The 23408-nt window shown below is 36.2% G+C and overlaps 1 protein-coding gene across 1 annotated transcript in view; it reads left to right on the top strand.

The window, feature by feature from the left end:
• Gyc88E (Guanylyl cyclase at 88E) overlaps window positions 1–23408 on the top strand; it is an 810833-nt gene that overhangs the window by 759246 nt on the left and 28179 nt on the right. The window contains exon 13 of the mRNA XM_069840815.1: window positions 12940–13072. Coding sequence (XP_069696916.1) covers window positions 12940–13072 — 133 coding nt within the window. The remainder of the gene's footprint in view (window positions 1–12939; window positions 13073–23408) is intronic.

Raw genomic sequence — 23408 nt, 5'->3', positions numbered from 1 at the left:
CGGATCAACGACATGGAAGTGAATACTAATGGTTGTGGCTGTTTAGAAAAAAATTCTGATAACAGTAGTATTGAATCAGAACAAGCAAGCAATAGCAAAAATAATGTGTCAATATGTGCAAGTGAAACAAATTTACACACACCAGTTCCTAACTCTGAGTCATGGCAAGTAACCTGCGACCGGGAGAAGCTTTTGTCGTCTAGTCTGCTGTCAAATAATCTGAATGTTAGAATTTATAAAACAGTAATATTACCGGTTGTTCTGTATGGCTGTGAAACTTGGACTCTCACTTTGAGAGAGGAACATAGGTTAAGGATGTTTGAGAATAAGGTGCTTAGAAAAATATTTGGGGCTAAGAGGATGAAGTTACAGGAGAATGGAGAAAGTTACACAACACAGAACTGCACTCATTGTAATTCCTCATCTGACATAATTAGGAACATTAAATCCAGACGTTTGAGATGGGTAGGGCATGTAGCACGTATGGGCGAATCCAGAAATGCATATAGAGTGTTAGTTGGAAGGCCGGAGGGAAACAGGTCTTTGGGGAGACCAAGACGTAGATGGCAAGATAATATTAAAATGGATTTGAGGGAGGTGGGATATGATGATAGAGACTGGATTAATCTTGTTCAGGATAGGGACCAATGGCGGGCTTATGTGAGGGCGGAAATGAACCTTCGGGTTCCTTAAAAGCCAGTAACTAAATAATAAAAAAGAAATGAGTTCAGATAAGTTTGGGGGTCAGTGCCAGCCCATAACTTCGTCTATGTTCAACATTCCCTTATATTAACTCTCAGGAGGAAACCTATCATGTTTGTTCATAATTATTGGACTTATTTATTAGGATGAACTTAAAGTCATCGGCCCTTCTCTTCCACTTGACCATAAATCAGCCTAAGGTGCAAAGTAATTTGTAGCAATATAATAAATTTATTATATTCAATTAAATTAGGTAATGATACATACAATATATGTTAGTAATAATATAACATAGTTTACAATTTGAAAACAAAACTACTCGCAATGTATAATATACAGTAATACAAAAAAATAACGTACAGAAAGTTAACGAAACAATATTACAAATAAGAATAAATCTTAAACTAAATCCTTAAGGGACAAAAAAAACTAAAATAATGGGAGGAGAAAGGTTCTACAGAGACTCAGCAACTATGAACTGAACATTAGACTTCTTGCCGGTTGTTAATGAACTAGGTTATTTTAGTTTACATGCTTCACTTCCGAGTGTTGTTGGATGTCTATGGAGTAAGGCGAAGTTTGCGATATCTTGCAGGGGCGGCTGGTCCATAAGAGCTGCGGAGCTGCAGCACTCCCTACTTTGACAGGAAAATAAAAATAATATTTAATTTAATTTTTAGAAGAATTCTTACAGCTTTTATTGGTAACTTGCTTTATATTTCATCTGGCCGGGAATATGTACTATTATCTTATGCATAATCTTTTTGCGCGTCGACTGTATTGGAATTAACACGAGGGTGGTCAGCTCATAGAGAGTGTGTCTTGCATGGTCAGGGGGTAGAGAGGTGAAGGGAAGCAGAGGGAAACTGCCGCTGTTTAAAACCCATATCTCGCTGCAATGGCTTGAAGGAGAGGGAAACTGCCGCTGTTTAAAACCCATATCTCGCTACAGTGGCTTGGAGAGCCAGGCCACAAGGGATCTTTCCTCTCCTCCCACACTGCTATTGTAATGCTGCGTCAAATGGATTCTCTATTCCCTTGAAACTTAATGACAAAATTTTTATTTTCTTTTCACATACTTATTGTTGTAGAATTTTATCGAGTTAATATAACGAAATTAATATTCTCTTTTGCCTTATTATTACGTATAGGGGAGAGTCAGGTAGTATTACACATCGGGTAGTATCGGACAGTGCGTTTCTTTCATCTACCACCATATGGTAGTACCTGAATGACATGCTTACGTTTCTCTATGCTACATCACAGAAACGTAACCATGTCAATCAGGTACTATCATCGTGTGGTAGATGAAAGAAACTCACTGTCCGATATTACCCGATGTCCGATACTACCCGACTCTCCCCTATATCCAGCCTCCAGCAGAACCTAATATTTGCCTTAACTCAAAATGATTGCACGAGTAGAATCCTTTTGATATAGCACGTAAAATACGAAAGAGACTTCTTTTCCAGTTTTAGAAAATTGTTGACCATCAGTATATCTGAGTGTTGCTTTGGTGTGACGTCTTAGTACCGTAACTTAACCAGTGCAAATTTGCAAGCATGAGTGTGTGTGAATTACAGAATATTAATTTTATTTTTCTCAACTTTCCCTTGCGTAGAAGATTGATGTAATGAAGTGAAATTAAAGGGTCGTCCGTTACCCGACTTAAATCTTACTTAAGCTTCATCCAGCCGAAATAGTGCATATACACCGTGTTCCGCTTATAAGTATAATAAAAGAAATAGTTATAATTTCATAACAATGCATGCAAATGGGTTAAGATTGGTACCATTGTAAAGAGGAAATTGGGAAGTTTTAATCCATTGTTGTTACTTATTTTTAGAAGACTCACGCATGCGCAGATCATTAAATAAGAGAATTCGTATCGTATCTTTAGTCAGTCAGCATGTGGACGCCACAGCAGAAAGCCTTTTGTGTGCTGTCATTAGCAGAACATAGATCCATAATTCGTGTACAGCGCTTGTTTCGCCGTCAGTACAATCTTAGACCGAGGGAAGCTGTACCGACGTACGTCTCAATAATGAAATGGGATAGGCAGCTCAGAGAAACAGGAAGTTTGTTGTCTAATGCAGGTAAACATTCCAAGCGTAAAGTGTCTGACGAAAATGTCGAACGCATTCGCGAGGCATTTCAGAGAAGCCCGCGGAAATCCATTCGACAGGCTAGTGTGCAGTTGAACATCCCACCAACAACAGTGCATACAGTGCTCCATAAAAGATTGCGTTTGCGAGCGTACAAGCTGCAACTTCATCAGATGATTACGCCGAATGACAAACTGGAACGAAAACGCTTTACAGAAACAATGTTGGATAAAGTGGACGATGACGACACATTTCTAACTCGAGTCTGTTTCTCAGATGAGGCAACCTTCCACGTCAGTGGAAAAGTAAACCGACACAATTGTCGCATCTGGGGGTCGGAAAATCCAAGTGTCGTAATTGAACACCAACGGGATTCCCCTAAATGGAATGTTTGGTGTGGGATCATGCGTGACAGAATCATTGGTCCCTATTTCTTTGCTGAAAAGACAGTCACTGCAAACACGTACCTGGATATGTTGCAACTGTATGCTGTGCCACAACTCCCAGATGGAGCAATTTTCCAGCAAGATGGGGCTCCACCACACTTTGCCAACATGATTCGCACATTCTTAGACGAACAATTCCCTGCAAGATGGATCGGAAGAGGATCACCGTACATCACATGGCCTGCCAGATCACCAGATCTAACACCACCTGATTTTTTCCTGTGGGGGTTTGTTAAGGACCAGGTCTACAGGACGCCAGTACGTGATTTGGCAGACTTACAAGAAAGAATTTATGCTGCTGTCAACAATGTTACACCACAGATGCTTCATAACACTTGGGTCGAGGTTGAATACCGGTTGGATATTTCCCGTGCCACCAATGGAAGCCATGTTGAGGTTTATGGAACATAAGGTAACAAAAATTCCCAGTTTTCATTCTTTGTAGCAGTTGGTTTCAACTATATACTTGTATTAATTCAGAAGTTATAGCTATTTCTTTTGTTATACTTATAAGCGGAACACTCTGTATATATAAGGAAGTGTAACAATGAAATTTACGCTAAGCATTTGTGGTTACTTGGATGTGAACAAAAAAAATTCTGTATTTTGTTTTCCCTGCCTCCTCTTCGGTGGTGATGCTGCATGGACTAGGAGTGGTGTGACAGATTTAGGACGTTTGCCCCTAAAAAGCAAAATGCACGAATCTTCGCAATCTCACCTGAAAAATATTGTTTCATTGGCTATGCTACGCAACTCATACTGCTGTGCAATTAAGTGAAACGAACAGAACAAACATTGTCAAACATAATCAAAAAGTGAGAAAAAATCGTGAAATTATTAAAAAAAAAATTGATTGTATCAAATTTTGTGGCCAATATGAACTTCCCCTTAGGGGACATGATGAAAAAACGATTCGAAGAACCCTGATGTGCTTCGTGGGTTGCTACAGTTCGTGAGTAATCTAAACGAGCCTCTCAAAAATCATTTGGAACATACCACTGTTTAAGGTTATTCTAAGACAATTCAGAATGAACTAATAGATTGTAAGTTGAGTGTCTGCCTATCTGAAATTCAGACTGAAATCGATGGTATTAGTTTTTCTTAGGGATTAGCAAATGGTCCCACAGACATCTCCCAACTAAGTCAGGAAGTTTTGGTTTTTCGATATGTAATGCATTTATTTTTTTCCTATACTTATTAGTAATGACATCAAGAAGTGAAATTTGTATGTACCGAAATCTACTGGAGCTCTCCCAATCCAAAAGCTCACGAGCCGCCACTGCAACAGATTTATAATTATTTAATTAGGTAACTCTAAGTAGAAAGTTAGATTAAATTTGAAATGTGTTCTCTATTACACTTCATTAAATTAAAACATCTGTTCTGGAAAATAATTCCAATTATTTGAACAAGACTTCTAGAATTAAACATATATAGGCCTATGATATTTTGTCAATTCGTATCTCAAATATATTATTAAGTACTTCAAAGTTTTGTGAATTTCGTTTTATATCATAGGTAAAACTTGCAGTGCCAAGTAAGTGCCCTAAAAACTTGTACATGAATATAACTATACAGAGTTAGTTAAAAGTCCAGCACCACCTAAATAACCTTTGAAGCATGTGGTTCAGTGACATGAAACTTGGTATATGGGGATAATCATATACTAAGAACTCAATAGTGGTATCACTGAGAACTACAATTCTCTTATTTTAAATGGAACACCCAATATATATTTTTTTTATTTTTGAATAAAGCTCATTAAGAGCTTTTCAAAAAGTACTCACACTTGATACTTCTGTACAAATTCAGTGTTGCTAAATAATAATAAAAAAAACAGAAAATTGTAGGTCTAACGAATAATACGAGTAAAATGCTTCTTTTGTTTACTGTGATTTGACTTACTTTGTTTATATTCATGGAATATGGGTAAAACACTTCTTTTGTTTACTGTCATTTGATTGTCCATTGTTTATATCCATGGAAACATGTTTATTGATACAGATATCTTATTTAAGAAATTGAATCTGACATTCTAGTGTGTTTAAATAATTCTGTCTGATGTTGAGCGAAAGGGAAAGAATTAAAATTTTAATGATTTTTGGCTATGGAGACAGACAACGATCTTTCGAGAGGCAGTGAATTTATTTAATGGCATGCATCTGGATCGTAATCCAATTCCACATACAACAGTGACACCGAATGTAAGAAAATTCACTGAAACTGGACGTGTAAAGGACTTACCAAGATCAGGTCACCCGAAAAGTGCAACTGATGATAATACTTCATTGAACGTTCTCCATATGCAAGAAACTCCATAAGTATCTACTACAAATTGCGTGTTAGAATCTAATATATACGAAAGTTCAGAGATGAAAATCATTATAAGCGCCAAGCAACATCCTTATAAAATGCAACTTTTGCAGAAACTTTCAGAAGATGAAGAATGCAGTTTTATGAATTTTATTAACGATGGAGTGCATTAACAACAATCCGGCTTTTCTTAGACAAATTGTATTCTCAGATGAAGCCACATTCTGCCTGAATGGATTTGTCAACAGACACAATTGCCAATACCGGTGAGACATAAATCCACAATGAATGGAGGAGAACTGGTTGGTGACCATATTATTGGTTCTTTCTTCTTTAGAGAAACGCTAAATTCTAATAGCTACTTGGAGTTGCTCCAAAATTTAGTACGGGCCAACACAAACTTGTTTCCACATCCCGCCAACCATCATCTACCTAGAGATGACATCTATTTCCAACAAGGTGGTGCTCCAGCTCATTATGGACAGAATGTTCGTGAGTATTTAGACCAGATTTTTCCACAACAATGGATTTGTAGGAGATGTCACATAGAGTGGCCAGCTAGATCCCCAGATTTGTCGCCTTTGGACTAATTTTTGTGAGGCAATTTGAATTCAGTAGTATATCGAGAAAGACCCAACAACTTAGAAGATCTGGAGCATCGAATAATGGAAGTAGTGCAAGATATTCCTAAAGCCTGGTTAAATAATTCCTTAAATGGTTTCTATGATCGACTGGCACATTGTCAAGCAGCTGAGGACTACCAGTTTGGACACAGATTTAGAAGATGAGCTAGCTTTGTTTTATAGATTTATTAATTTGTCCTACAGAATAATCTCTGTAATGTTGACAATTAATGTTTGAGGAGAAAAATTCGCTCCGGCACCGGGAATCGAACCTGGGTCCTTGGTTCTACGTACCAAGCACTCTGATCACTGAGCTAAGCCGAATTCAATCCACAGCACCCGATCGAATCTTCCTCCTTCAGTGTTTCCCTTTGTGACCTGACTTCAAGTTAGGCATATATGTTGACGTATATGTCTAGTGTCAACTGCCAATATACTAGGAGCGCACTCAGTTGAGTGACTTATTTGGCCGGGATTCCGCAGTTGTCTGTAGGACAAATTAATAAATCCATAATATTCTCATAGCTAGCAGTGCATCATAACTACGGAATCCTGGACAAATAAGTCACTAAACTGAGTGCGCTCCTAGTATAATGGCAGTTGACACTAGACACTAGACAGTTGTAGAGTCAGGCCACAAAGGGAAACACTGAAGGAGGAAGATTCGATCCAGTGCATGGATTGAATTCGGCGTACTCAATGGTCAGAGAGCTTGGTACGTAGAACCAAGGACCCGGGTTCGATCCCCGGTGCCGGAGCGAATTTTTCTCCTCAAACATTAATGGCATTGCTTTTTTTTTTTGTTAAGGAAGGAGTATTTTATTATTTTAATATTCAATACACTTTTCTGTTTCCTTGACTTAGCGACACCAAATTTGTACAGAAGTATCAAGTGTGGGTACTTTTTGAAAAGATCTTAATGAGCACTATTAAAAAATAAAAAAATATATTGGGTTTTCCAGTTAAAATAAGAGAGCTGGAGTTACTTCTGGTTAAACTGGAAGTAGAAAAAAACTCTGTAATACCATTATTGAGTTCTTAGTATATGGTTATCCCCACATACCAAGTTTCATGTCACTGAACCACATGCTTCAAAAGTTATTTAGATGGTGCAGAACTTTTAACTAACTCTGTGTATTATTGAAAAGTCAGGAAATATAATGTATGTATGTATGTATGTATGTATGTATGTATGTATGTATGTATGTATGTATGTATGTATGTATGTATGTATTTTTTTTTTTTTTTTTTTTTTTTTTTAATATTAGTTGAACGGCATGTCCCATTACAATAAAGGTAATACTACATGCCTTGCTACCTGTAGTTTACAATATAACACATTGTGTCTCGTTTCTGTCACTCTCTAAGCGTATGTAGGTCTGTTATTCTGTTGTGAAAATTTGAGTCTTTCATTATATCTATTGCCTACTCTTATCTATCCTAGATTAAATTATCCTACGTTTACTCGTCTAAATTTATACCATTGACATAGTTTGTGAATGTATGCGCATGTTCTTGCATTATTTTAAGCTTTGTGAAAGTCCACTTGCCAGTTTTCCTTAACATTTCCCGCTGGAACGCTAGTCTTTCTTTGTCCAATTTCGGGCACTCGAAAAGGAGGTGGTCGACGGTCTGTTCCTCTGCTCCACACGTACACGACGGGTTGTCCCTCAGCTTGAATCTATATAAGTAAGCACCGGTTTTTCCATGTCCAGTTGGAAAAGTTGTGGCCTTTCCATTCAGTGGAATGTTAACGCGTAACCTCTCTTTTACACTGGGGAAAAACGATTTTGTCACTGCACCATTTTTCGTGTTTTGCCACTCACTTTCCCACTTAACCACACTTTCTTCCTGAAGTTCCCGCATGATGTCGCTGACTGGTATCCTGTCGAAGCTCACTGGTATCTCGTTGTTACGTGCTGCCTGCTTTGCCAAGTGGTCGGCCAGCTCGTTCCCCGCAAGTCCAACGTGCGCCTTGACCCATGCGAAGTGAATAGTCCAGTTTAATGTTTCCAGCTTTCCTATCTGTTTTCTAATATGTTCTATCAAGTGGTGATGGTTATTGAAATTTCGTAACGAATCGAGTGTGATTCTGCTGTCGGTATGAATGGCTGCTGATTTTCGAACATCGTTTAGTTGTTGGAGTATTTCGAGTTGTTCTAGTGCTTTGAGAATGGCGTACTGTTCCGCTTGGTTGTTCGAGCACCGCCTGTGGAGTTTATATTGCAGCTCATGGACTAATTCTTGATCAATGAATATGGCGACACCTGAGCCAACTCCCGAGTCTCCCTTGCTGCCATCGGTGTAGATATCTACTTTGTAAGTTTGATGACTTGATTTTTCTTTGATCAGGATTTTATCTGCTGGATGCGGCCATGTTGTGTAATGCTCTACTGTGTCAATTTTAATTCCCTCCTGGATCCTTTTCGTGCTTTCATATGCTGTCGCCAGCTTCTGAATTTCTATACCTATGGGTATGTTTTTTGTTAGGATGCATAGTGCTTCGGATGACGTGGTTCGAAAGGCCTTTGCTATTTTTATATTTATAAGTCTCTGGACTCTTTGTAGTTTCAGTTTGTTGTGTCTTCTGTTGATGGCTTCAACCCACACTGGTGCCCCATATGTCAAAATCGGCAGTATGGCTCCTTTGTATATTATTCTCATAACATCACTATTTAAGCCCCAGTTTATTTTAGCAGATTTGGATAGTGCGTGAATAAGGTTAATGCATTTTTGGCTGACGTATTCTATATGCTGTGTGAAGTTAAATTTTTTGTCAAAAATTATGCCCAAGTACTTTAAGCTTTCTGTCTGCTGTAACTGTTTATTGTTGAGGTATATCTTGAGATCTCGTTCAATCACTGGTCTTCTTTTCGATATTACTAGCAGTTTTGATTTCTGCTCATTGAAGGTGATTTTGTTTTCTCGAGCCCAGCTTGATACTTTCTGGAGTTCGATATTGGCGTAATTTTCTAGTTCTAGAGCGCAGCTTCCTTTAATAACCAACATTACATCGTCCGCAAACGCAATAACCTTTGTGTTCTTATTATATTTCAGATTCAGAAGTGAATATGTATGTATGTATGTATGTATGTATGTATGTATGTATGTATGTATGTATGTATGTATGTATGTATGTATGTATGTATGTATGTATGTATGTATGTATGTATGTATGTATGTATGTATGTATGTATGTATGTATGTATGTATTTACACTGCAAGTGGGCAAGCACCCGGTGGCAGTGGTATATACAATATTAACAATACACAATAAAATGATAACCAATACACAATAAAATTTACAATACACAATACAGTTTTACAACACATATACAATTTTACACACAATACAATAATAATACACAATACAATTTAACACAATAATAATAAAACATAAAATAAAATACCTAATTTTACAATACAACCTACATAATTATCTATAGGTCCTACATAAGTTTCAATAGTCTTTCACTTTACTCTCATCTCATTCCCTGTAGTGGCACTATGACGCATTTCACTGACACTTTAGCACACATTTCACTGACACTCTGTAACACATTTCACTGACACTATAGAACACATTTCATAAATATAAATATAAATATAAATTATCACTGATCGGAACTGTTCACTGCACTGTAAAACCATAACTTCACTGACTCACCTCGCTTCACTGATACAACAGTTCAAATAAGTCAAATAATTACATCCTTATGCATACTTATAAACAGAACTACATTTAAACTAAACATTTCTAGTCTAAGGCCCTCTTACACGCTAGTTTTAAATAATTTACAATTCAAACCAAGGAAGTAAACTCGTCAGCCTAGATAAATACATGTCACCTTAAAAAAAAATAAATGTTGAATGTCACCTTAATTTTAATTTTCACTTTATATACAACTTTTTAAATTATTCTTGAATCTCCTTAAGGAAGGACAGCCCTCAAAGACCGCTGCAGGTAGGTCATTCCAATCATTTATAGTTCTATTTAAAAATGAGAATTTACCTACATCCGTTTTCTGTTTCCTACATTTGATTTTAAAATCATGATCGTTCCTACCATAGTACGTTGGCTTTTCTAACCGAGCCGTTATGTCTACCCATGCTTTCTGACCTAGATGTGCTCTATACAATGATGTTATTCTAGTTTTCCTACGTCTGTTTTCCAAAGTTTCCCATTTAAGTTCTTTTATCGTATCGTTTCCATCTTCTCTTTTACCTTTAACAAATTTCGCTGCCCTATACTGGATTCTTTCTAAGGAATTTATCTGGTATATTCTATAGGGATCCCAACATGTAGTTCCGTATTCCATTAACGGTCGCACTAACGTTAGATATGCTATTTCCCTCGATTTGGGGCTAGCCTTTCTCAAGATTCTCATAATAAAGTGAAGTGCCCTCCATGCTTTACCCGTAACATTATCAACATGCTCTCCCCAAGAAAGTTTGGAGTTTAAATACACTCCTAGGTATTTACAACATTGTTCTTGCGGAATTACAACACCACTGAATTCGTAATTAAGACTAGTTTCCTCTCGGGTTTTACAAAATGTTATAGATTTACTTTTAGAACCATTTATTTTCATCCTATGCTTTAACGCCCAGTTATAAATTTTATTCAAGTCTGTTTGAATAGCATCTACATCTGAATTATTTCTAATCTTTCTATAGATAATGCAGTCGTCTGCAAATAGCCTCATATTTGATGTAATATTCTGGCATAGGTCATTTACGTATATTATAAAGAGTAATGGACCCAGAACGCTGCCCTGTGGCACCCCTGAACTTATATTTCCAATTTCCGATATTTCATGACCTACTCTAACTCTCTGGGTTCTACCGTTTAAGAATTCTTGGATCCACGCACCACTCTTTTATCTATTCCTAGCCTACTTAACTTATCTATTAATATGTCATGTGGCACCAAATCAAATGCTTTCGAAAAATCAATCACAACTACATCGATTCTTCCGCCTCTATCTACCTCTTCAGCTAGATCCTGAACCAGCGACGTAATTTGACTATCACATGAGAAGCCTTCCCTAAAGCCATGCTGGCGGTTGTAAAACCAGTCTTTCGCATTTAGAACATGACGAATATAATCCGATATCAAATGCTCCATGACTTTACATACGACAGATGTAAGGCTAATCGGTCTGTAGTTTCCGACATCTAATTTATTTCCACCTTTATGTATAGGTACCACTATAGCTGATTTCCAGTCACATGGAATAGCTGCATTGTTTATGGAAACATGAAATATACGCATTAAGTATGGAATTATGGCCTCGGAACCTAATTTAAGAATCTCTGTAGCAATACTATCTGGTCCTCGAGATTTCCGATTTTTTAATTTCGTTATTCTCTCTCTAACCCCTTTGGAAGTTATTTTGAAAGTCGAATTTGGTTCACATTCATGGTCTGTGACACAACCACTCCTATCAGCGGGATTATTATTATTATTATTATTATTATTATTATTATTATTATTATTATTATTATTATTATTATTATTGAAAACCGAAATGAAATAGGAATTTAATAAGTCGGCCTTTTCTTTGTCATCAGTTATACTTTCTCCGTTCTGATTTCGTAAAAGCACTACTCCTTCGTTTTTTCCTTTTCTCCTGCGTACATAATTATAAAACTGTCTCCAATTGTTACTTTCATCTTCTTTTAAAATAGTTTTTAGAAAATTTTCCTGAGCTAACCTTTTTTCACACTCAAGTTTCTTAATTAATTCGACATATTTTTCCCAATGCTCATGGCTTCGTTTACGTTTGCCAAATGCGCGCCTTGTCTTTTTCTTTAAGTAGCGAATATAATTAGTGTAATATTCTGGGTCCGGATTTTTCTTAATTATTTTAGAAGGTACACATTTTACTAATGCCTCGAAAATTATACTCTTAAATTTATGCCACACATTTTCCATATTTCCTTCAGTCCTTAGAAAGTCATCATGCTTTTGTCGTAGAAACGTTTGTAATTCATGGACATCGGCTTTGTTAAAATTCCAGACAGACAGTGGACTTGACCTCGGATTTACTGTGTTTTCCCAGAAGATTTCTAATAAGACGCTATTGTGATCACTTATTTTATGAAGACTTTCAGAGTTGACAAAGAGAGAGAGAGGTCTTAGTAGGTAAACATCTAAGAGGGCATTGTCACGCGTCGGACCATTTACTACCTGCGTGAAATCTTTACGCCAGATCAATTCATTAACAAGGGTCTGTGCATCTGAATTTGTACCTGAAATCCCGTTCCAGTTAATTTTCGGGAGGTTTAGATCCCCAGCAATTACTACGTTTCGGTCTTCTGATACTGTAAACCGTAATTATTATAATTTCTTTGACAATAATGAATATGATTTTTACAAGAGTATCAATACTCGCTTTAAAGCATAACAAAAATACAGTGATTATATTTACACCACTATTGACAAATATTTTAAAATATGGATAGTATGTAGGTAGTGATGTGCCCAGAATATTGTATTCATACTTCTTAACTTTCTTTGCTTGAAAATGTAAATATGTGTCTATGTTTTATTTTGTGTTAGCATGCTCTGATTTGAGTAATTTTATTTTTCCTTTGTTTCTTCCTTTGTCCCTTTCATCCTACTTACTTCTTCACTTTGTGTGTTTGTGTATGTCATTCCCTTCTTTCATTTCCCATACTTTTCCGATGACACATTAGGCATTCGCGCATCGTAGGCCTGACCAGGATCTTTTATGTCGCCGCCAGGTGGAGACAATAGGTGATGCATATATGGTGGTGTCAGGTGCACCAGAGAAAGAAATAAATCATGCAGAAAAGGTGTGTGATATGGCCCTTGATATGGTGGAGGCCATTACAGACCTCAAGGATCCATCTACAGGTAACATTTAGTAATATTTATAATCAATTTAATATTTATCTCACTATCATTTTGTTACTTCTTTTGTTAGATAAGTGCCTCAGAATGAGAGTTGGTTTCTTTTTTAAACAAAATAAATGAAAAGGCATAAAATTTAGTCAAATTGACAACAGAAAAAGCTTTCATAACGTTATTCTGCTGTTGCTGCTGGTAAGTATTCTGCAAGGAAAATCCATATATGTAATATAACTAATCAGTTTCTTTCCGGAGAAAGTTATCAATAAATGTAATTATAATCAGTTAATTAAAACTATTATCAACTCAGACCTCTAAAATATTTTTTATTAATTTACATTAATTCATACATTGTTGCATTAAAATTCGCCATCTGTTTCGAGCTTTAAATACAGCCCAAGAGATCAACTCAACAGGCATAAAATTAGATGGAAAGAAAACTTTATCAAATCATTATCATCTTATAGGAATGCTGTTTTTATATTATTCATTGTTGTTGTATTAATGATATATCGACGAGACAGTTCAAAATGAAAAAACTCAAAATTTAAAGTTTTGAGAAAACTTTACTTAGAGCTTCATATTGCTGTGAAAAATGAAATTAACAACTCTAATTTGAAACTTATAATACATATAAAACGTCATTAACAGAATTTAGAGTAATTTCAATGATCCTTGGATTTTTCACAGCAAGCTTTAAAATGCAGGTTTATCAAAACTTTAAATTTTGAGTTGTTTTCTTCCCTTTTGATATGTTACTTTGAAATTTTTGTAGCTATGTAAATGTATATTGAAATATGTGGTGGATAAAACGGTTCAAGAGAAATTTTTCACAGAGTCTCTTTATTCTAATGCCATCATTTTTTCATTATACAAATTCTTATTTTATCGTTATTACCAACTCGCTATAAAATGCTCGGTTTTCAAAGTGACACAAATGCATTACGAAAGACTCATATCTGCTCAACTCCTGCAGCTGAAAGCTGATTGAAATGGAAAAATATAAAACATGAAGTGAAACTGTGAAATAATGAACCATACCAATATGAAATTTTCACGATTTCACTTTGGCACATAAATGGAACAAATAAATATGCATCAGTTTAATTATAATAGTCTACACCATCTTTCATAAGTGCGTGGAACATTTTAGAAATTCTGAGCAATGGGTAAATGTAATTCTTAAACTGATAGAATGAGAAACTCTCCAAGTTTTGTTAGGAAAAAGCCTGTACCACATAGTTGTCGGGATTTGCTGATAGGAGGAGTAGCATTGAATTAGTTTTGTTAGGTAAAAGCACAGTTGCCTTGGTTTGCCACTAGTAAGAGTCCGGTAGTAGTGAATTAGTTGCTAAGAGACATTTTTCTTTATGTAATGCACCATCACTGGGAGGACCTACTTAGACATGTTGAAAAATTGGGTGATGCCACAGATGAATAGGGACAGTGATAATTACATTTTTCAACAAGACGGCTTTCGGGATCATTTCCACAATAATGTACGAGGCTATCTCAACACAAATTTATCACAATGTTGGATAGGACACTGTGGACAAGAAGACTACTCCTTAATGCAGTGGCCACCCAGGAACCGGATCTAACGCCTTGCGATTTTTTTTGGTGGGGATTTGTGAAGGACAATGTTTTTGTACCCCCAATCTTCGCTAACCTTCAGGAACTTCGTGACCATATCACCATGGCTGTGGCACTGATCAATCGTGATATGCTGACACGTGTGTGGGATGAAATGGATTATCAGCTAGATGTTTTCCGTATCAGGAAGAGTGAGCACATTGAGCATTTGTGAAATATGTAAATTAAAAGACAAAAAAAAAACTGGAGAGTTTAACTACATTTCTGTGCAATAAAATGTACCATTTTTTAGTTTATTTGTGATGAATTTCTAAATTGTTTCGTGGAATTATGAAAGACAGTGTATATTTAGCAAAATACGTCTCGCATAAACTTCTAAATCTAAGGAAAGAAAATTTGGTACTAACATAAGTCAGTGTTTGTTGCTCAACTAGGCCTATGTATCGCGTAAATTTCAAGCTGAAGACTTTTGAATCTAGGAAATTAAACTATTATAATAACAAAAGTTGCTGTTTCTTGTTTATCTATGGTCTATTCCACAGTTTAACTGAATCACTCAATTAATCATTAGAGATATGATTTTGTTATGATTATTTTAGTTTATTTCGGTGCTTATTTGATCATCACCAGAGTTTTAAGAGGGGTGGTGCAAAGTTTGCCACTGCTGGTGTTACATTGCACCATACACGTGTTAAACAATGAAATATACTGTATCAGGAACAGAAAAACTGGAAACACAGATTCAAAACTGCTATAAATAGTAACATGGACAAAACATTTTTGAAAAAACTATACAAAATTTCAATATAAGTGGTCACATTCTTCTAAAATGTTGTTTCAAATATATTTTCAGTTCTTTGGAATGATAAGTCTAAGCAACAGCACGTGAATAACTGTAAAAATTATACGTATTATTTTGTGTCAAGTTCTTTCTTGATACTTTCTTGAAGTCTCCCAATTACATCCTCCCATTTATATTCCATATGCTCCCTTTCAGGTCATTTGTATTTGTATCCTTCTCAGCATTTTCCTTTGGCATATTTGGAGATTGTTACCGAGTTTGGCACTGAGAGGCCATGTAAGACTGTAATATGTAATAAAAAGAAAAATTCAAGTAATTTAGCTGTAATACAAAGTGTGAATTATAGTAAGCGTTTTTAAACTTCATGGAAGGTCCTCAAATCAAAATATTGCAATTAAAATTTAAAAAATCTTAGTTTGTGTTATGGTGCAAAGTAACCCCAATTTAGCCTCAAATTCACCTTGATTAGAAAATAAAATTATTCTGCAACACCATTTGCCAGCAAAACAGCTGCAGAAACGAAACTAGGAAGTCTAAATGGATAAGGAACAGATACACGTATAACTTATCTTGAGATTGTGCACAAGATGTGTGATGAAAGGTAATTAATTTGATCTATATTTCAATCAAATTATGCACATGTTCTGTTGTCAAGGTACAGAAATACCATAAACAAATTCCGTGACCACAAAAAGTGCAGAAATACTGTACACATATACCATCTGTTGGTGGAAATGGTGAACAGATAAATTTGGTTCACGTAAACAGCCCTAGATCTATATAAAAATGTTTTCATAGATGGTGCAAAGTTACCCCTGCAGGTGCGAAGTGACCCCATTTTACGGTACCTTAGTTTTCTTGAAGATAACGTTAACTCTGGTGAGTTCCACCAGAACTGACACAAATGTCTGCATGGCGCTTAATAATGTCCACCATTCTTTACAGAATGTCCCGTGGGATTCCTTGAGTTTCGGTTCGAATTTTGTCTTTCAAATCTTGGATTGTCTGAGGTCAATCTTGATATACTTTTCCCTGGAGATAACTACATAGGAAGAAATCAGGTGTTGATAAATCAGGCGATGGTGCAGGCCAATTTTTTGTCATCAAAGCGACCATTTCTGAATACTGCATCCGTGTACGTTAATCATGGGGATTTAATTTTTGTAAAATTTGTAACTTAAATGAATGGAAGTGTAAATTATAAACTAACATGAATCTAACACTTCTGTCCGACATACCCAAGACTTGTAAATGCTGTAGAACAGACTCTTACTCTCCCCACATTTTCTGGACTACATTCGGTTCTAGGGCGACCAGAAAGCTTCTTTATCTACAGCTGATGCATTTCTCCTAAATGCATAAATTTAATTCAGGAAGGTCTGATGAATTAGAACGTTCCCATTTCTTCCGATATGAAAATGATTCCTAAAAAGACACTATTTATGAAGACGAGTCATTGTTCTTCAAAATGCTTTTACAATAAAAGCCCGATGTTCATTCAACCAATGTTTCATTATTAGTAAATGGTAATAATTACTCGACACATTTGTTTTGTTACGTGACACAAGGGAATGCAGCTAAATTTAAACATTTAATTGTTTCTGCTCGACCTTGTATTATTTACAACATGTAGAAATTCATTATTTTATTTGTTCCAAATTTCCTGTGGCAATCCTTAAAACTGTAATACGAAAAGCAGCAATAGAAGCTCTTGGTAAGAGAAAGACTGCAAAAATAAACGTAGTTTACTTGTATGGAACGACGACATAACATCTAACATTAGAGATAAAAAGAGGTGTATTTCAAATATTTAAATCAAAGACCAGATGAAAATTTAAACGATTATGAAAGACTGTCTCCAATAGTCAAAAAAGGAAGTAAGAAAAATTCATGGAGATCATTTCGTAGGTTGTAGTTTCGTCACTAGAAACATAATTGACAGTACATACAGGGGCGTATTTAGGCCTATGCAGATTAGGCAGCTGCCTAGGGCGGCATATTTGAAGGGGCGGTTTTTAAGCTGTTACTTTTATTTTATTTGGTTATTTTACGACGCTGTATCAACATCTAGGTTATTTAGCGTCTGAATGATATGAAGGTGATAATGCCGGTGAAATGAGTCCGGGGTCCAGCACCGAAATTTACCCAGCATTTGCTCGTATTGGGTTGAGGGAAAACCCCGGAAAAAACCTCAACCAGGTAACTTGCCCCGACCGGGATTCGAACCCGGGCCACCTGGTTTCGCGGCCAGACGCGCTGACCGTTACTCCACAGTTGTGGACATTAAGCTGTTACTATTACATTAATTTTTTTAATATATTTTTTAATTTTATTCATAACTCTTTAAGAGAATACATCAACTTAAACGCACAGTGGAAAAGATATGAATAACATTGGCAACAATCAGTTCATATTTAATCAACGGTCTGTCAACGGAAAAAAGGAAAAAAGGGCAGTTTTTCAATAATAGTGTCACAGTGTGATCATAGCACTTTTTCAATGTTATGCCCTCTCACCATGTCTCACGTGATAACCTTAAAAACATTTCTGGTTATTATAGACAAATTAATATCTGAGAAAAAGGACTGGAAGAGTTTTATAGCAAATTTGAGATTCTAAGTAATTTGCCTAGACGAAACAACACTGAACTATTAATGCTAGAAGACTGCAAAAGTGTTACAAAGACGGCTTGAAAGAATTTTTGATTGATGAAATTATTCATTTTAAAAAATATGCTATATTAAGAACAACGAAATAAAAGTGTCATCCTTATGTACATTGTCTAAAGTGTTGCTTCAAAACCACATTCAAGAACTGTTTCCTAATTTAGAAATTGCATTACAGATATTCTTGTCAACCGCTGCAACCAATTATTGTTTGGCTCTTTCTCATCCTCAAAAGACTCGAGAATTATTTATGATCACCCATGTCGCAAGATCGAGTCAACAGTCTTGCCGTTCTCTCCATGAATTCTGACATTACACAGCAACTAAAACTAGACCATGAAGATGTGATCGACGAATTTGCAGCAAAGAAACCATGCCGTAGACCACTCATTGCCTCACTTGACTTTGAAGAGTTCAATATGCATCTATTTATTATTATTATTATTATTATTATTATTATTATTATTATTATTATTATTATTATTATTATTCATTCATTCATTTAGTGTTTTGCCCAAGGGCAGATCTTTCACTGCAAACCCAGCTTTCTCCAATCTTTCCTATTTTCTGCCTTCTTCTTTGTTTCCTCATATGATCCATTTATATCTGATATCTTCTTCAACCAACTCTTCTCCCGTTCACCTTTCAGTAGGCAGTTTCTTCTCAGCCAGTCACCCAACCAATTCCTTTTCCTCTTCCTCATCAGTTTCAGCATCATTCATTCTTCACCCACTCTTTCCAACACAGCTTCATTTTTTGCTCTACTGCCTCATTTAGAATTCGCAAGTTTATCTTCTGTATTTTTTTCCTATGACCATATTCTTTGCCTTACTCGCATTTATCTTCATCCCATACTGCTCAAAGCTGTCATTTAGCTCTAGGAGCATATCCTTCAGTATCATTTCCTCTTCTGCTAACATATCATCAGCAAATCTTATGCACTTTATTCTTCTTCCTCCTACTGTCTTCTTCTTCTTCTTCTTCTTCTTCTTATTATTATTATTATTATTATTATTATTATTATTATTATTATTATTATTATTATTATTATTCAATTGCGGTATTGTTGATGGTGGTTATTTGGTGGTACTTTCATGTCAAAATAAGGGGCGAAAGTATTTTCTTTGCCTAGTGGCACCAAGCAGGGAGATGCACTATCACTTTTACTTTTTAGCTTCGCTTTAGAATATGTCATTAGGAAAGTTCAGGACAACAGGCAGGGTTTGGAATTGAATGGGTTACATCAGCTCCTTGTCTATGCGGTTGAAGTGAATATGTTAGGAGAAAATCCACAAATGATTAGGGAAAACACGGAAATTTTACTTGAAGCAAGTAAAGCGATCGGTTTGGCAGTAAATCCCGAAAAGACAAAGTATATGATTATGTCTCGTGACCAGAATATTGTACGAAATGGAAATATAAAAATTGGAGATTTATCCTTCGAAGGGGTGGAAAAATTAAAAAAATCTTGGAGCAACAGTAACAAATATAAATGACACTCAGGAGGAAATTAAACGCGGAATAAATATGGGAAATGCATGTTATTATTCTGTTGAGGAGCTTTTATCATCTAGTCTGCTGTCAAAAAATCTGAAAGTTAGACTTTATAAAACAGTTATATTACCGGTTGTTCTGTATGGTTGTGAAACTTGGACTCTCACTCTGAGAGAGGAACATAGGTTAAGGGTGTTTGAGAATAAGGTGTTTAGGAAAATATTTGGGGCTAAGAGGGATGAAGTTACAGGAGAATGGAGAAAGTTACACAACGCAGAACTGCACACATTGTATTCTTCACCTGACATAATTAGGAACATTAAATCCAGACATTTGCGATGGGCAGGGCATGTAGCAAGTATGGGCGAATCCAGAAATGCATATAGAGTGTTAGTTGGGAGACCGAAGGAAAAAGACCTTTGGGGAGCCCGAGACGTAGATGGGAGGATAATATTAAAATGGATTTTAGGGAGGTGGGATATGATGATAGAGACTGGATTAATCTTGCACAGGCTAGGGACCGATGGCGGGCTCATGTGAGGGCGGCAATGAACCTTCGGGTTCCTTAAAAGCCATTTGTAAGTAAGTAAGAGGCACCAAGTAGCTAGATTCGCCTCTGAGTACACATCTTCTTTGCATATCACAAGCAGTTTTTCTGACAAAAATTCCAACAGATTTGTTAATTCTCTCTGAATATTTTGTAATATTCTTGGATGATAAAATAATTTTCCTTGCTTCTTTTGACTGCAAGGCATCCTAATGCAATGAAATCCCTTTGTTAAGTCCTACTAATCTGGCAGTAACGAAATCCATTTCTAAGCTAAATAATCTGGAATTCGCAATTAATACCTTTCTGATACGTTAGCAGGCAAAGATGATAACGAATACACTTACATTTGACGTAGCTGGGAAGTAGTAGGTAAAATTTCGTTACGGATCTCTCATTCGTAAAATGTGTTCTTTTATGTGTCGTAAATCCACAAATATGAGACCTTCCAAAGACCTTTCAGAAGACGCTGTGGTAAGGATTGTTATCACTTTCAGCCAACCAATTTAATTAGGAACATTTTATGCTCTCGAATGCTCAGAATGAACCGCTTAAAACCTGCATTCTGCAGCAGTTCAAACGGGAGCATGCGCACATCGACTTTATTTACTGTTCGTGTAGTGATGACTTCAAACTCTGACTACTTGCTCATTAAAAGTCCCGTTTTCTTGCAGCATATCAAACTGTCATCAAACCATTTCCTGACGGTCAGAAAGATTTGCGTATCAAGCGCAAACCAGTCTCAAATCACAGTGATGTAAGCACATTAAGATAGTTGTGCTGCACATTTAGCCATAGGACTGGCACACACTTAATTTTTTAATTGGAGGATTTTTTGAAAAAGAACCGTAGTCCAAAAAATACAAATTTGAGAAATGAAGCATATGGCGAGCGCATTGTATCGGCCATCTACTGAATTAGTTGTTACTTACTTACTTACAAATGGCTTTTAAGGAATCGACAGGTTCATTGCGCCCCTCACATAAGCCCGCCATTGGTCCCTATCCTGTGCAAAATTCATACAGTCTTTATCATCATATCCCATCTCCCTCAAATCCATTTTAATATTATCTTCCCATCTACGTCTCGGACTCCCCAAAGGTCTTTTTCCCTCCGGCCTCCTAACTAACACTCTATATGCATTTCTGGATTCCCCCATATGTGCCACATGCCCTGCCCATCTCAAACGTCTGGATTTAATGTTCCTAATTATGTCAGGTGAAGAATACAATGCGTGCAGTTCTGCGTTGTGTAACTTTCTCCATTCTCATGTAACTTCACCCCTCTTAGCATCAAATATTTTCCTAAGAACCTTATTCTCGAACAACCTTAATCTCTGTTCGTCTCTCAAAGTGAGAGTCCAGTTCCACAACCATACGGAGCAACCAGTAATATAACTGTTTTATAAATTCTAACTTTCAGATTTTTTGACAGCAGAGTAGATGACAAAAGATTCTCAACCGAATAATAACACGCACTTTCCAGATATATTCTGCGTTTAATTTCCTCCCGAGTGTCATTTATATTTGTTACTGTTGCTCCAAGGTATTTGAATTTTTCCATCTCTTCGAAGGATAAATCCCCTATTTATGGTTCCACTTCGTACAATATTCTGGTCACGAGACATAATCATATACTTCATCTTTTCGGGATATACTTCCAAACCTATCGCTTTACTTGCTTCAAGTAAAATTTCCGTGTTTTCCGTAATCGTTTGAGGATTTTCTCCTAACATATTAACGTCATCCGCGTAGACAAGAAGCTGCTGTATCCCATTCAATTCCAAACTTTCTCTGTTATCCTGAACTTTCCTAATGGCATATTCTAGAGTGAAGTTAAAAAGTAAAGGTGTAGTGCATCTCCTTACTTTAGCCCGCAGTGAATTGGAAAAGCATCAGATATAAACTGACCTATACGGACTCTGCTGTATGTTTCACTTAGACACATTTTAATTAATCGAACTAGTTTCTTGGGAATACCAAATTCAATAATAATATCATATAATACTTCCCTCTTAACCGAGTCATATGCCTTTTTGAAATCTATGAATAACTGATGTACTGTACCCTTATACTCCCATTTTTTTCCATTATCTGTCGAATACAAAAAATCTGATGAATAGTCGATCTATTACGCCGAAAACCGCACTGATGATCCCCAATAATTTCATCTACGTACGGAGTCAATCTTCTCAAAAGAATATTGGACAAAATTTTGTATGACGTCAACAAAAGTGATATTCCTCGAAAGTTACCACAGTTGGTTTTGTCCCCCTTTTAAAAAATAGGTACAATTATGGACTCCTTCCATTGTTCTGGTACAATTTCCTTTTCCCAAATAGCAACTACAAGTTTATAAATTTCGCTATATAATGCCCTTTCACCCTCTTGTATTAATTCTGCTGGAATATGATCGATACCTGGAGACTTGTACTTTTTCAGATTTTCTATCGCAATTTCGACTTCTGAAAGCGTGGGTTCGGGTATAAATGGCTCAGCAGTTTGTATTTCAATTTCGTCCCTATCATTTCCATTTGGCCTATGTACATTTAGTAGTTGCGCAAAATAGTTTTTCCATCTGTTTAGGATTGATGGAGAGTCTGCAAGCAAGTCACCATTCTCATCCTTGATCACGTTTACCCTTGGCTGATATCCGTTCTTAAATTCCTTTATACCCTTATATAAATCTCGAATGTTTTTATTCTTACTATTTGTTTCTACCTCATTCAGTTTTTCCTTCAAGTAACCTCTCTTTTTATTCCTAAGTGTACGACTTGCTTCCCGTCTTTCATTGAAATAATGATCTCTCTTCTCCTCAACTGGATCCTGTAAGAATTTCAATTTTGCCTGTTTCCTTCTTTCTCATACCATGCAACAATCTTCATCAAACCACGGTTTCTTTTTCTTAGTTTCATAATAACCTATGCTCTGCTCAGCTGCAATTTTGATATTATCCCTGATATTGTCCCACACGCTATTAACATCGAATTAGTTGTTAGGGGGAAAAAAAACACATAGGCCTATGTTATAGGAGTGGTTTTCATCAAACAACCACAGTCCCAAGACTTCTTGTGTGAAGTCGTTGTCCAGGATGGTAGCATTTACAAATATCCCATTCATACCATCTTGAAACATTTATTTTTGTTATTGTAGTGGCTTATGTTATGACACTGTATCAACATTTAGCGTCTGAATGAAATGAAGGTGATATGCCAGTGAAATGAGTCCACGGTTTAGCACC

This window comes from Periplaneta americana, chromosome 12, assembly GCF_040183065.1.
Source record: "Periplaneta americana isolate PAMFEO1 chromosome 12, P.americana_PAMFEO1_priV1, whole genome shotgun sequence".
Taxonomy (NCBI): Eukaryota; Metazoa; Arthropoda; class Insecta; order Blattodea; family Blattidae; genus Periplaneta; species Periplaneta americana.
This window is presented reverse-complemented; position numbering and strand designations above follow the sequence as displayed.